Source organism: Cucurbita moschata, unplaced genomic scaffold (assembly GCF_002738365.1).
Source record: "Cucurbita moschata cultivar Rifu unplaced genomic scaffold, Cmos_1.0 Cmo_Scf00003, whole genome shotgun sequence".
NCBI classification, from domain to species: Eukaryota; Viridiplantae; Streptophyta; class Magnoliopsida; order Cucurbitales; family Cucurbitaceae; genus Cucurbita; species Cucurbita moschata.
The window spans coordinates 1,362,490-1,377,754 of NW_019268519.1; the positions used below are offsets into that span (position 1 = coordinate 1,362,490).

Genomic DNA, 15,265 nt, shown 5'->3' on the forward strand with positions numbered 1-15,265 from the left:
GAGATAGAGTAAGGGTTCAAAAGAAGAGATATCTCCGATCCTAATATTTGAATATATTAAAGATTGCTAAAAATATATATTTCTAAATAAAAAAAATATAGTACTTTTTTATTTTATTTCATCTCATTTTATTGGCTGAGCCTTGTGATTTGACGGCAAACTTAAAAATCCACCTTTACGCCCCATACTTAACACCCAATTAAAATTTGAGCTAAATTTGATTAAAAAATAATTAAATTTTACTATTAAAAAAAAAATGTTAATTTTCAGCAAATTCAACTAACCTCGCTAAAATCCACCTACTACCTCGTTTTGAGGAACACGTGGCACTTCCTCCTGACAAATTGGGGGATTACAGTTCAGAACACAGCCACATCATCTCGATAAACGTAACCGCTGTCTGACGTGGCAAAATGAGATTGTTGTTTATGATGGTCCTGAATGCAGCGGATAAGTTTCCGTTGCGTATATAAGCAAAATCTGACGAGTTGTTCAGGTGCATTTTCTGTTAATGGGAAGTGAAATGAAAAGAATCGAATTGAGGTGAGGATTTGAGAAATCCCCAAGTCTAAAATTATGAGCCCTCAGCAACCTCTTAATGGGAAGAGGGATCAGAGCACAGCCAATACCAACAACAATGCCAAGGTTTTGTGTCCGCCTCCATTGAAGATCAACAAGGATTCTCATTTCATTAGGAAATCTTCGTCGTCTAATTCTACTTCGCCTTCTTCGTCTTCGTCTTCCACTTCTTCGCAGCTTGTCAATGGCGTCGCCGCCGCTGTTGCTGTCGCAGGTTCTGTCAAGCCGCCGCCGCAGCGTCATCCGGTGATTATATACACGCATTCTCCCAAAATTATCCACACGCATCCTCGAGATTTTATGGCGTTGGTGCAAAAGCTCACTGGAATGTCTCGATCCGATGAAGAAGCTTCTCCTAAGGCGACGAAATCTGGCGACGAGAATAATAAGGGATCTAAAGCCGTTGTGAGTGATGATAATGAATCGTCGTCCGTTGTGACAGAGGAGAATTGCTGCAGCGGCGGCGTGGTGGAAGGTCAGGTTAATTCGTGTTTTGCTCCGCCGATCTTCGAGCCACCGCCACCTCCTCCACAACTTGCTAATTCTTACCTAACGAACATTCCGGTTTACAGGCCGAATTCGACGGAGTTTTTGTGCTCTAATCAGCCGTTTTTTAACTACGACGATTCCTTGCTCTTTGGCGCTCCTAACATCCAATCTCTTGCGTCCACTAATTCTACACTGAACGGAATTAACGATTTCTGCGAATATGGCGAATATTAGGGCTTTTTGTTTGTGTTGATAGTTGAGTTTGGGGAGGGATTATTTGATTCCATTTGATTTTGATGCAAATAAAAAAGATTATCGTTCCTCTTAATTCCCGAATATAATCCTCTAGATTAGGGAACTAATTTCGATTTATTTCCTCAATTCCATAGAACAACATTGGAGCGGTATTTCCAAAATCCAACCCAACCAACCGAACCTTGATGGGTTCAAAGCCAAATTGGGTGTGGCTTTATTTCTATGTCGGTTAGAATAGTCCTCTTCTTCCATTTTCTATGGTAAGTTGATCAACAATCTCTCTCTCTCTGTTCATCTTCGATATGATTTATCGAAGGATTTAGAAGTGGATTATGCTTTGGTAGATGCAGTTCTGCAATAAGGATGGAAGATCATACATGAATGCTGGAGAGGCGACATTGGAATAATTTCTCCAGTTTTTATCTTTTTTTCGTTTCTTTTCAAGTTTTTGATCTGATGTAATTGTTTCTTCATCAATGAAGAACTCTTTTGTGTTCTTTTTTAAAAAGTCTCTTTCCAAGTTTTATTCCCATTATTTATGCTATTTTAAAGTCTTTTTTTTTTTTTAAAGAAAAAAAAAATCCATAAAATACATATACATATAATTTACAAAGGAAAAAAAAAAAGGTTCATTTCATTTCCTCTTCTTGTCTTCCTTCTTTTCCCTGACAAGAGCAACAGGAGCTGCTGGAATGCTGAACCACCATTCCCCAACTCTTCTTGTCAATCTCTCTGTGCTTGCTTTTCTTGGGGGTGAGTATCTGGTAAAGGCCTCCAAGAACACCATTAAAACTATGTATTTTGTGGGAAGGAAGGCCAGAGTTACGGCTATCACTAGAAGAGAACTTGCGAACTTCATTGTGGCCTGATGATCATTTCAACAAAATACGATGGATTCAATCAAGGAATTCAAAGAATTGGTTTGTGTAGTAATCCATCAGCAGCAGATAATGAACTAACTGGTTTTGAACCAACCTTTGGGAAAATGGCGAGCAGCAAGCCACGCAGCTTGAGGAGAACGATATTCCCGTCTTGGATGAACTCTTCAGCTTGCGAAATCGCATTCTGAACCGCCAAAAGCTGCTCCATTGCATTCATTGCTGGAGGTGCTATGACCTTAACTTCATTGACTGGGTTACCTTGGTTGAAAAGTCGACTTAGCATCATGAAAACTGCCAAGAACACGAGTAGCAGAGCAGCTGCGTACGACAGCCAGTCCCTGTGAAAAGAATGACATGACAAAGAAGTTCGTCTTAATCGCTGTATCGTAAATCAAATTCTAAATCAGAATAACCGAACTGGAGTTCAAACAGATTTCATGGGAGCTTCCCATAATGCAGAACATTTACCTGTAGATAATGTAACTGGAGACCACACAGAACGCCAAAGAGTTCATAGGATCTTCCCATAGTGCCAAAGAAAGAAGGCACTTCCCAACTTCACTCACCGGCAACATTAATTCCTGCAATGCAATAATTTAAAACAGTACATCCTGATACAGATTATATGAAAGATCTGAACATTCAAGATTCGAAATCGAGTTGCATTAAAAGTAATAATCTTCTAATAGGCAAGATCAATACCTTCATCACTGCTAAATTAGTATCGATGCCATCTACTTTTGCTCCATCGACCGTCTCTCGAGCCATCACCACCTTTTCATAACAGTTTTTTGATTCCTTGACTGCCCTTTCCAATGGAGTCATTTTTCCAACAGCAATCTCACCCACAACAAGCTCATTTTCGTTGGAATCAGTTAAAGCTGTTCCCATTCCGAATCCCAAGTGAGAAACGAAATCGAATGATGAGATCGAGTACATTCCCTTTTCATGACTAGATTTGTTTGTTCGGTCAGTCTCCTTCATGTCTGACATATTAGCAAGGGCTTCCAATATTAAGTCCCCACCTGGAAGTTGATCGCAAAGATTAAACATGAGAAGCGATTCGCACCCAAGAGACGGTGTAGAACATATATCTTGAATGGCTTGTAAACGTAGAATTCCAAGTACAGCTTTTGTGAGAGCTTCACTCCTTTGAATTCCCTTGATCTGGAACTTATTGATAAATCTATGAACATATAAGACCTCACGGATGATTGCCAGCCAAAAATCTCGACGAGTATGGCCTTTGAGTTCGGGAAACTCAAACACAACTGGTTCTGATCTACAAAAGTCACATTTACCAACAAAAAAAGAGGTGAAAATCAATAATAATAAGTTGTTTGCACCATTAGCCCAATCAAGCCCAGGCTTGCCAAGAAGAAAGGAACTTACAAGGAAATGGATTTATACAGAACTGCCTTATCAAAGAGCCGAGTACCCCATGGTCCAGTCAATTCAGGTTTGACAACCTGTTTCAGATCATCAGATAAGTCATATTTTTTTGCCTTGTCAAACGACACAACACGAAGAGCTTCGAAGTAAAGTGCATGATCTGTCAGAACCAACCTACCTGCGCAGATGACAAAATAAAGAGGTGAAAACAGAAATTTAACAGCAAGGTCTTCAAAATATTATCTGATATATACTGCCTGCTCCTAACATATCCATTCATTTGCACCGACGATATCGAAGAACGAAGTTAATCAAATCATTCCATGACTCACCCGGCCACGTAGAAATTCCTACATGTTCAAGAACTGGTTGTGTGGTGACTGTTCCATCCACTTCTAAAATCCTTTCTTCTCTTAATGATCTTTCAGACAGGAGAAGGTTAGACTCTGATAGGCTTTTCATTTTTCTAATAACCCTATCAAGATGACCAGGTGATATTAGACTTAAAGAACTAACAAAATAGCAACTTCGATGCATAAACACAAAAAATTGGAAGGGGCCTACTTTTCTAATGAGCTCAGGTACTTGTCGTAGACCGAGAACTGAAGTCTAGCACCAGCTGATGTAGTAAGCACCTCGAAAATATTTTCGCTAATGATCACATTTGAAATTATGGGAACTGCTGGAGCAATTCTTGAGAAAGCCTCCACCCCAACTGATGCATCTTCAGCATTCTGTAACAAGGGTCAGTTGTAGATGAATATTGAAAATACTAATATCAAATAAAAATTCAGCATGGAATCTTCACATGCATCGTGTAAGAACAGTCCGAGTGAACTACTAAATGGGATCAAAAGAAGAATCTTAATGATCTAGTATATTCATTTTCCAAACCCAATAAAAGCAAAATCTTACATTGAGTTCAGGCTGGCTAGAACTTGCTGGGGCTTCCCAAGCTATCATCATGTCAAATGTCAAGCGTCGAAATTTTTTATCAGCCAAATAGCCTGTATTATGTGTAGATACCGCAAGTGCCCTGAAACTGCAATACTCTAGAAAGTTTCTAGCATAATTCGAAGAACCCTTGATTGAATCAATTGCCTCCACATTAAAACTTTCTTTTAGTTCGCTAGCAGAAACACCAAGGATTCTGCATATTTGAAATTGCAATGGATTGAAATTCGATTTATTTAAATCCATGAACACTAATTCACTAGTTTAATATAAATGACGTCCAAGTAACAGTTGTAAAGAGATATCAAGTACCACTAAAATACAGAAAAAAAGTAAAGAACAAATGATTTTTCCCTCGAAACCTACAAGGACTGCTGAAAGAATAGAACATGCTATGAAAAATCTTACTTAGAACATCTCCGAACAACCACATTGGCAAATGGAGAGAGCTCACTTATCCAATTCCTCTGAGCAGAAGGAGATCGTTCAATTTCTTCAAGTTCTTCATCAAAGAAGCTTCGATTTCCTAACAACCATTTCAATGAACTATCTCTAACAAGCCCCTCGAGCGTACTTCTGGTTTTGCTGACCACAGCCATCTTATTCAAATTTCTTGCAATATAGCGAGCTGAAAGATCCCCATACCAAAACGTCCCCAGCAGATATCTAATAGACGGCCAAGACCTGATGAATTCAATTGATAATGTCACTTAAACAAACAAAACACTCCTGCCCTCGCACAGAACTAGTAACTTCATGCTGTATTCCAATCAATTGCATCCAATTTAAGAATACAAACAACTGCTCTGTTCGTAGCAAAAAGGTAATAATCAAACAGAGTAATTTTACTGTTTGTGCAACCTTACCTGAACACTGTAGCGCTACCCTTCAATTGATTTAAGCACCGAAAGAGCAAATCCAAGGAGCAGAGTATGAAATTAAGCAGCTCGACGATAACCCACCGCGATAAACTCCATCAAAAACCCAAAACCCACATTCTATCTAAAGTTGACAACCGTACCGAACAAATTGCAGCTACAAGGATCGTCATAACTTCGGAGCCCTCTCGTAATCCCTATGCTATCCGACGGTGCAAAACCTCGCATCACGAACCCCGCGCGCCATTTCTCTACAGACCCAAAGCGCCGATTCGCGGGATTTTGAAGAAAGACGCGTGGTGACAGCAGAGCAGCGAAGAGTCGGTTCGATCAGTCTCCCCAGTTGCAAGGAACGTCAAATATTCTGCGATGGGTTTGGGCCTTGATTCTTGCAATAGATATTAAGATGAAGAAAATAAAAGAATTAAATTTCAATCAGATGGGTCGATGAGTCATCCTCATATGGCATTATCAGTTCAATGCTGGTTGATGACACGATGCGGCAAATCATTTGGGGCCTATCTAATCACGTAGACTTTTTATTGTTCTTAATGCTAATTTGATTTCTCATTTATTAGTGATTTATTTTTGTATATTTATATCATATCTAAATTATTTATAATAATGCAACAAAATTATTAATTGCTTTACAAAATAGTTAGTATAGGATCTATTTCTGGGCCTGGATAAAAAGATTGCAATTCTATAAGGCCCAGCTCTAAAGTTAGGTCGGTGAAGCTCATATGTTGGGCCTCAATAGTTACATGGGCCTAATTGAGCTGCTTTTGTACAAGCCCATTTTTATTGGGCCGGCACATTGTCGCTCTAAATAGCCCATTTGGGGTTTCAAACCCACATTTCATCTTCCAAGAATAAATTTGATCCAATATCGCCAAGATTATCCTGTGGTTTTTTTTTTTTTTTTTTTTTTTTTTTGTCATAACTAGAGATGTGTACAGGACATTATGAAAATCAAACAATACTACGATAAAAATAAATTGGACGACTGGCCTGCGGACACGTTTCGTTGCCATAGTTCCGGGCGCATTAGGCCCTCTTTTTTATGCCAATACCCTCATTTTTCATCCCCATCCGTGTTGGCACGTTGAAAAATTCCCTCCCTCTTCCTCCCTCTCAACTTCGTCTCATTGTGACAAAAAAAGAAAAAGGGTCATCTCTCGCTACAATGAGATTCTCTTTAAATCCGCTAGATTTAGATCTTAAAGAATTTCTATTCTTAATAACTATTTGATATAAAAGCGATATATTTTTACAATTTCTCTTCGTACATTGAATGGTCGGGACTATATAGTTTTAAACTTTTTGGGTGATTTGACCCAAAATTAAGTAAGGGAGGATAGTGACGTAAGAGAGCAATATAGAGAACAAAATCCAACATTATAGCATGAGGGTGGATGTTGTGAAAGCAAATAAAGATAAAAATAGAAAAGAGAAAAGAGAAAAGAGAAAAGGGAGTTGTCTGAAGAGGATGAACAAATTAAAGAAGAAGATGGAAAGAATGAAGGGTTGTTGAATATGCATACAATACAACTAAACTTCCATATGAATCAAACACACTAAGTGACCCTCAAATCTTTAGAGGAAAAAAAAAAGGCCACAAAATGACACACAAACTTTACCCCACCTCAAATCTTGTTCATGCATGTTCCAATTACACGCACACACAATGCAAGCAAGCATTGGGTGGGAGTCAAACCAAACTCAAAATCCATCCATTAGCACAGACGCTCGGCGAAGTGAGGGAAGAGGTGTTGTCATATTGGGTTTGGGTTTGAGCCCACCGGTGCCCCCATGTTCGGTTTGGGGTATCCACTGGCCCATCAAACAATGGATTCATTGCATCTACTCTACCATCGCCCTAAAGAAAGAGAGCAAGGAAATTCCAAGTCTCTCTCATCCCATAACTTCTTTCCCCAATCCAATCATTCAAACAATGAATTGGCAACATCCAACACATTTTTGAAGATATTATTAAGTATGGAAAAATAATAATAAATAAAAGTGACCTTTTTGTTTTGTGTCTTCCTTGCAAATTGATGAAACAGGGAACCATCTCTTTCAAAACCACTGTTTGGGTGTGAGAATGAGTGTGACAGTAGAAATAAATAAATTAGGAGCTTTCTTTTTTGTTAAAGCATCACACTCACTTCACTGTTTTTGGGTGCCAAACACAATTTTTTCATTTCCCCTTCTAATTAATAATCAATTATTAAGGTTTCGTTTCATCACGTATTTTATAAATTTAATTTTCATTTCCTCTAATAATTCGATCGACTGTGCGATTTTTAATACGTCGATGTTTGGTTATGATTTGGATTTATGGGATACACATTTCAAAAAAAAATAAATAATTTTATAAAGAATAAAGTAGGAGACAAAGTGAAAGATTTGAAAGTTGGGAGGATGACAGGCAACACTATAGTACAATAATGGAGGAGTGTAATTTAGCTTTGTTTAAAACATTACAATACTAGTTGTGTGGCCTTTAGTAATTCGATAAATAATATGAACTCGTCATGTGATTAAGATTGTGACTTCTTCCTTTATCATTTTTCTTTTTTATTTTAATTCCAAAATTTATGATTTATTCAACTCGGCCGACCTCAAAATAAGTAGATCATACTTAATTACATAATAGCTTTAATATGAATTATTATCGTTTTTAATTTCCTTTCTCTGAATCAGGAGGGGATTCTCTGTTTAGACGAAGAATGGAGGAGAGAGTGGAGAACATTTTTTCCTTATTAGATAAATATTAGTCCAATAGAAAATCTCGGGCCCAATTCCCACAAAAATAAATAAATATATGTTAATAAAGAAAAAAGGGTTTCCTATTTAAGGTTTAATACTTTCTCTAAAACACTTTATAAACATTCTTCCGCAGAATCACACCTCAACAAATTCTAAAATCCATTTTGACTTCCCCTAATCATTGGGTTCTAATAAAAATTAATAAACAAATTAAGTTGCATAACTAACATTATCCAACCAATTTATAACACCCAAATAATATTTCTATTATTTAAATGATAATATATTTATATTGTTTAAAAAGATAATAAAATGAAATGAAATTGAAATACAAATTTCCATTGGAACGATCTTCATTCGAGTATAAATTTCCATTGTATTAAGTACACCATCATTAATTGATGACCAAAAATATAAAACTAAAAAAAAATATCGAAAATGGATGATGTTGTTGTAGTATTGTTTTGGGTAATGGAAGTCAACATCCAGAAACAGAAGTCAAAGAGGCAAAGTTGAGTGGAAGCAAGCTACTCCTCCATATCCTTCTCTCATCAATCTCTCCAATTCTCTTGCTTCATGTGCTCTTGCCTTCAACAATTAATCTCAAACTTAACCCATAATCCACCGTTTAATACCGAACTAAACTTGTAATTTAACCTTTAATTACCTGTAATTTCGATAGGGCGTCGGCCTTCGAGTTGAAGTCGTTGAACGAGCTAGCTGCAGCTAATTTCATGGATAAGAACTGATATCCAAAAGAAATCAAAGTATTATTATTAAATATTATACCAATTGAAATGTAAGATTTCATTTATGTTTATACCTCTACTTGATTCTGCAGAGACTGGACATAGTTGATTATCTCATCCAACATGACTGCCATGCCCATGGTCTAACAAACAATAAGATTTTTAAAAAACAAATGACAAGAATATGGTTATGTTTGGGTTCGTGTTCTTGTTCTTGTTGTTACCTTGTAGCATCCTGGGACAATGTCTTTCAAGCATCTTAGTCTTTCATTGATTTTGCCTCGTCTCACCTAATTCGTGTCACAACAATGAATCTATTTCAGTAATTTTGTTTGTTTGGTTTGTTGTTCTTGATTAAGATCATTTAATAGTATTACCCTTTCAGCTAAGCTGTGGCTATCAGTGGCTTGCCCTCTTCTAGCTCTGACATGCACCACTTCTCTTCTTGATTTCTCTTCTTCTTTCTCTATGCTTTTCAATCTCTTTCCTTTCCCTGACCTCTGTAAAACAAACAAACAGAGAAACAGAGAAACAGAGGAAAGTTTATTAACGCCATGGTTCGATTAATCAGGGGTTTGAAGAATTGTATGCATACATTTGAAGTTGAAATTCCAGAGCTGCTCTCTGAAACATCCATGGGTCTTCTCTTCTTCATCTCATGAAATTCAGCGCAAGCTGGGGGATCCGGAGGGGCTTGCTGCATAATTTGGAAGCTGTTACAGTCTCCTAAATTCTGTGGGAATTCTGGTGGGGGATGGTGGTGAGGGATGAACATGTCGTTTGAGAAAGGCAAGAGGTTGGTGAAATTCAGAGATGGGTTGTCTAAAACAGCTGGGTTGGAAGCGGAATAGTGAGCCATTAGCTCAAAATTGGGATCCGTGAAGTCAGGGAAGGAGAAGGATGGCTTGAAGGACTGCAACTCAGGATCCATGGAAAGAGGCTTGAAATGAGATTTAAACAACTGTGGTTTAGGATAATGAAGGAAGGGATTGAGGGATGTGTTTATTTATACTATCGAAGACTCGGGGGTGTAAGATTTGAGTTTATCTTAAATCATGGCTCAATACAAAACCCTTACTGTTCCATTTAAAAGAATGAAAATGAGAAGCATTTGTATTTGTGTTTGGTGGTGAGACCAGCTTCTATGGTTGTCCCCTCGTATGGGTCCCGTCTCAGGAGATGCATTAATCCTTTCTCCTCCCCCTGACTCCAGTAAATATTGTCTGCTTCACTCACCGCACCTCTTTCGGGTGTCCCACAAGAAAACTCTTTCGTTATCGTCATTAGTCTCACAGTTTTAAAACACGTGTACTAAAGAAATGTTTCCACACCTTTATAATATTCCCATCTCCAACTTACGTGAGATTTCACAATTCAACTCCCTTGTGGGCCCCACATCCTTGCCAGCACAAAGCCCAGTGTCTAGCTCTGATATCATTTGTAACAGTCAAGCCCATCGCTAGCAGATATTTTCTACTTCAACCCGTTACATATCGTCGTTAGTCTCACATCGTCCGTCTCACAGTTTTAAAATGCGTCTACTAAACAGAAGTTTTCACACTCTTATAAGACATGTTTCGTTCTCCTATTCAACCGATGTGGGATCTCCCAACCCGTTTCTCAACTTTCTTCGATTCAACCTCCGCTTCTCCTCTAAGTTTGGGATATCCTGTCTTGTTCGACGGTTGGATGATATTTCAAATTTCTACCTCTTTTGAAAATGGGTTGCAAGCAGAGTAGAATGGAGATGAAATTAAAGTTATGGGTTGTGTGCATTAGCTGGCAAATTAAAACTTAGAGTCTTCAAAGTTATGGAAGGATTATTTATTTATTAATTGAAAATTTCCCTTTAATTCCCATTATACATATTTAATATACTATTAAGGAATAAATTATTTGAAAACTTTTGGCAAAATGCCCATTTATAACCCTAAAAAGCAAATATTGGAGGATAAATATGAATATATCCATATTGAGAAGGTGCAAATTGCAATTCATCTTTAGTGTGGCACCACTATTTGTAAATAGTTGTTTTTGAAAGGACTATTCTGTTAATAGTTGGGTAGGGTTAATTATGGAACAGCCTTGAATATGAGCATTAAAGTCTTTTTGGTTGGTTTCTACCAATATGAAAATGAAATTGATTGAGATTGCTTTGAGCCAATTAATTATTCACTAATATCATTGCTCATCCTTAATCCACGTTTAAGGAATATTATTTATGTTGCTTAATGATTAATGAATGGATTATGCATTTGAAATTCGTGCAAATTATTCGCATTTCAATAATGTTTCCTAAATATTAAATCAAATCTAAGAAGAAGAAAAAAGTTATTTTCTTTAGGATCGGGACTTGGGCCACTGTTGGGCTTGGGCCACTGTTGGGCTTGGGCCACTGTTGGGCTTGGGCTTGGGCTTTTTAATCAGCGGTTGGTGGCTTAGATTATTTTGTTTTCCATTTTTATGGCTATGAATATAAATTTTTATTAAAACAATATTAGTAAAATCAAAGTTAGACACGTCTTTTGTTTAAAATGTAGGTTTTTTATTTAAATTGTTTAAAATGTGGATATTTTTTGTTTTTTATATTAATGTATATGCGGTATATTCGATACATTACACTAAAATTATGTAAAAATAATTCATTAAATTACTATAATAATTATTAAAGTAGTTTCTTTATTAAGAAAAAAAACAAAACGAATAAGAAGAAGAAAAAAAGCATTAAAATTCAAGCCTCTTCTTTTGACTTGTAAAGTAAATTCCCAAGTAGACCCATGCTCATGCAGTCTTCACAGTCGTCGCCATCGTCATCGCGTTATGAATAATTTTATAATATTATTATTGGAGAAGGGAGTGGAATTTGAGCACGTGGAAAATACTACCCCCTTTGTTAGCAGACTTGATATACCCAGGCGGCTTACATTCTTTTCTTTATATATACATAATGGTGTGCTTACAAAGTAGTGAGTCTTTGCCAGACTATGAGAGGTTGTTCTTTAATGGCTTCCCCTTGTAAGAGCCAGAGCCAGAGCCAGAGCCAGAGCAGTAGCTGTTCCTCTAGCGTTGTTGAAGATACCCAAAATGGCCTAAGGAGAGGCCCATGGACTGTTGATGAAGATTCTCTTCTTGTTCATTCCATTTCTGTTCATGGCGAAGGCCGCTGGAATTTGCTTGCCATTCGTTCAGGTATTTCAAAACTTTTTTCAGTCTCTTTTGATGAATTATTTTCATGTGTTTTTTGTTGTTTTTTGAAGGGCTTCGACGGACCGGGAAGAGTTGTAGATTGAGATGGCTTAATTATTTGAAACCCGATGTGAAAAGAGGAAACCTTTCTCCTCAAGAACAGCTTTTGATTCTCGATCTTCATTCTAGATGGGGCAATAGGTATATAACTTTTCATTGTAATTGGAATTTTCCTCTTCCGATTAAGAATTTAGTATACATGTATTTCTTACTTATAAATCCATGCACTCCCATTTTTTGCATTTTTATTAATATTTGATTTTGAAAAGGTGGTCGAAGATTGCGCAACACTTACCGGGAAGAACGGACAATGAGATAAAGAATTATTGGAGAACTCGAGTGCAAAAGCAAGCAAAGCTTCTAAATATTGACACAAACAGCTCTGAATTCAAGGAAATTATCAACCGTTTTTGGATCCCTCGATTGGTCCAACAAATAAATGAATCTTCTAACTCCCCTTCTTCTTCTTTTTCTTCTCCGCCGCCGCCGCCGAACATGCCACCCGCACGCCCTGCTTCTCAACTTTCTGATGCGGATACGCTGCCGGCAGCCGATGGCAAACGCCGCCATTTCGACACGGAGCAGAACAGCACCAGTTCGGAGTCTATGGATATCTCGCAGGTCTCCGATCCATTCTCCGACGTCCCATCTTGGAACCACGGCAGCGAGATGACGGCGGCGGATTTTCAATACCCAATTGGCGATTCCCGGTCACCGTTAACGGGTTGGGTTGACGACGACGATTCCTTCGGCGGCTGTTTGTGGAACTTTGACGGATTGTGGCAATTCTAATTGGAACATTTAAAACAGCTTATTGGGTTCTTGTTTTTTTTGGAAGATGGACCCCACAAAGCCGCAAAATGAAATTGTGTGCGATTTTTCCTTTTCTAATTTTTTACATTTATTTCTGTGAAAAAAAAATAACGAGAAATTAGTTTAGTAATTTTATCAAATGTGTATTAATTAGAAATATTGATTCCTTAGCTATTTGTATTATTTTCTTTGTTAGATTATAGACTTTATGATTTGAAGATAGATTCCATGCTTTTTTTAACCCATAAATTCTCAATTTCAATTAATTATTTAATATTTTAAATATTATCCACCAAACTCACTTTCAAATAATTATTAATTTTATGTAAATTTAATTACTAAAAATTTTAAAGCGAGAAATAATCTTTTTATAAATAAAATTGATTTTCAAGTTTTAAATGCATATGAGCGTTTTTATAGATAAACATGCATATAGCATTACACGTTTACAGTGGCGTGTAGATATGTCGACTTCGTGGACCTTATCCATGTGATGATGAATTTAATACAACTATTACAACCATTAGATTGTGATGTCGACTTTTATACTTATCATAAACAGTTTTAAATTATTATTCATATATATTCACGCCATAATTTATAATAAATTAATATTTATTTTTAGTGATAATTGATGTGAACGTTCACAATCATACTATTTTTTATAAATATAGTTTTGAATATCATCACCCATTTCAAAATCATAACATTTTAATATATTTCACCCCACGCATCACTGTCACTAAAAGGATGGGTGATTCTAGTTTGATTACTTTTTTCCTTCATACTATTCAAAGCATCTATAAAGTTCTTTTTATGGAATTCTCTTTTCCACAAAAATAAATAAATAATAATAATGCAATTTGTTTTCAATTTGACTACTTTCTAAATCTGGGTAGCTTCAATTTTAAGCAAATTCTTGACCATTATTGACAAAAAAAAAAAAAAAAAAGTTAAAATTTTTAAATGAATAATATTGAAGAGAAAACCAAAACTCTTAAGAAATTTCAAAGAAATTTAATTCAAAATAAAGAAATACGTCATTGAATTTTTAATATATAGTTTTGAACATAGAATTTTCTATAGATTGTATGATGTGATGTGACGAGAAAATCACAATATACATTACATAATGCGTGACATATTTATAAAGGAGAATATTTAATTTTTTATTAAAGAAAGAATAAGAATATGATCCAGAGTGATAAAAAAATATAGAGCTGGTGTGCAAGAGAAGTATGAACTCGAGGAAAAGATGACGTAATGAAATTAAAGATATTATAATAAATAAATAAATAAAGGGCGGAAGTCAATAAGGAAATTTGGAGACGACAGCGAGCGCCATCTCCCGATGCCGTCGGCGGCAATCATTTTCTAAACTCATTAATGTGTTGTCCTAAGTGGATCCATACGTAGAATCGGGTCTCTCCCCTTCTTTCTTTCACATCAAAAATTACATTTTTTTTCAAAAAAATATTTTTATAAATAAATTTGTTTGATTTTTCTGCGTCAATTTAATAATGTTATAATTTAATAATAGATGATCCATAACAGTAATAGCGATAATTATTAACAGTAAAATCACAATTAATACAGACGGTAGAATAGCAATTGAGGTTGTAGAATTCAATTATCATCAGTTGCTTCAATAACATAGTATAATTTAATTATACGATTTATACTCATTAAAGCTAAATGTAGATTTAATAACATATAGCTATATATATATATATATATATATTAAAGATAAAGTAGGTTACATTGAATTTGGGCAATAAAAGGAGCAAGCTTACAAATTATTTATGGTTAAGACAAGCGTAGTGTAGTAGAGTATTCTAGAAATGGCGGCTATGTAAGCATTAATTAATTAATTAATTACATCGCAGTTGAAGCCATCAATCATGATTAAAACAGCATTTTGTTACAATTATTCGGTTTGACTGGTCAAGATTTGTGAAATACCAAACTCATCCATCATATTCCTACCAACTAAATTAAATATCTTTATTTTTCTCCTCACTAGTTCATGACTCATCAAAGTCTTAAAAGTATATATTAAAACGAATTTCATATCATTGCAACGGTCAAATACCATTGAATGGAAGATCCGAATATTCTTGCTAAGATTCCATTTTAATGCTACCATGTCTAAACTCTAATGAATTTAGGTTGGAGACTTCGAGTGGCACGGTTTAATTTTAATACTTATATGTATTTAATTAAAAGTATTTATTTAATTTGCGAGGTCAAAATTTTA

The 15,265-nt window shown here is 35.9% G+C and overlaps 4 protein-coding genes across 4 annotated transcripts; 2 read left to right on the forward strand and 2 right to left on the reverse strand.

Moving 5' to 3' along the window:
* The first annotated feature begins 455 nt into the window (after positions 1-455).
* LOC111440881 (VQ motif-containing protein 20-like) lies at positions 456-1,932 on the forward strand. The gene is made up of 2 exons (XM_023077708.1): positions 456-1,583; positions 1,668-1,932. Exon 1 carries the CDS (start codon positions 577-579, stop codon positions 1,300-1,302), a length of 726 nt encoding a protein of 241 aa, XP_022933476.1. The 5' UTR covers positions 456-576; the 3' UTR covers positions 1,303-1,583; positions 1,668-1,932.
* On the reverse strand, positions 1,905-5,825 carry LOC111440880. Its single transcript, XM_023077707.1, has 10 exons — positions 5,417-5,825; positions 4,959-5,234; positions 4,512-4,746; positions 4,161-4,330; positions 3,929-4,071; positions 3,597-3,774; positions 2,907-3,486; positions 2,673-2,785; positions 2,299-2,542; positions 1,905-2,188 (listed from the first exon to the last, which is right to left on the reverse strand). The coding sequence occupies exons 2-10, from the start codon at positions 5,147-5,149 to the stop codon at positions 1,958-1,960; spliced, it is 2,085 nt and encodes a 694-aa protein (XP_022933475.1). The 5' UTR covers positions 5,150-5,234; positions 5,417-5,825; the 3' UTR covers positions 1,905-1,957.
* Positions 5,826-8,535: 2,710 nt separating this feature from the next.
* On the reverse strand, positions 8,536-9,938 carry LOC111433616 (transcription factor BEE 1-like). Its single transcript, XM_023070715.1, has 6 exons — positions 9,545-9,938; positions 9,327-9,449; positions 9,174-9,239; positions 9,024-9,092; positions 8,868-8,945; positions 8,536-8,788 (listed from the first exon to the last, which is right to left on the reverse strand). The coding sequence occupies exons 1-6, from the start codon at positions 9,878-9,880 to the stop codon at positions 8,699-8,701; spliced, it is 762 nt and encodes a 253-aa protein (XP_022926483.1). The 5' UTR covers positions 9,881-9,938; the 3' UTR covers positions 8,536-8,698.
* A 1,976-nt stretch (positions 9,939-11,914) lies between these two features.
* Positions 11,915-13,178, forward strand: LOC111433607 (transcription factor JAMYB-like). Its single transcript, XM_023070701.1, has 3 exons — positions 11,915-12,138; positions 12,207-12,336; positions 12,465-13,178. The coding sequence occupies exons 1-3, from the start codon at positions 11,934-11,936 to the stop codon at positions 12,985-12,987; spliced, it is 858 nt and encodes a 285-aa protein (XP_022926469.1). The 5' UTR covers positions 11,915-11,933; the 3' UTR covers positions 12,988-13,178.
* Positions 13,179-15,265: the final 2,087 nt, after the last annotated feature.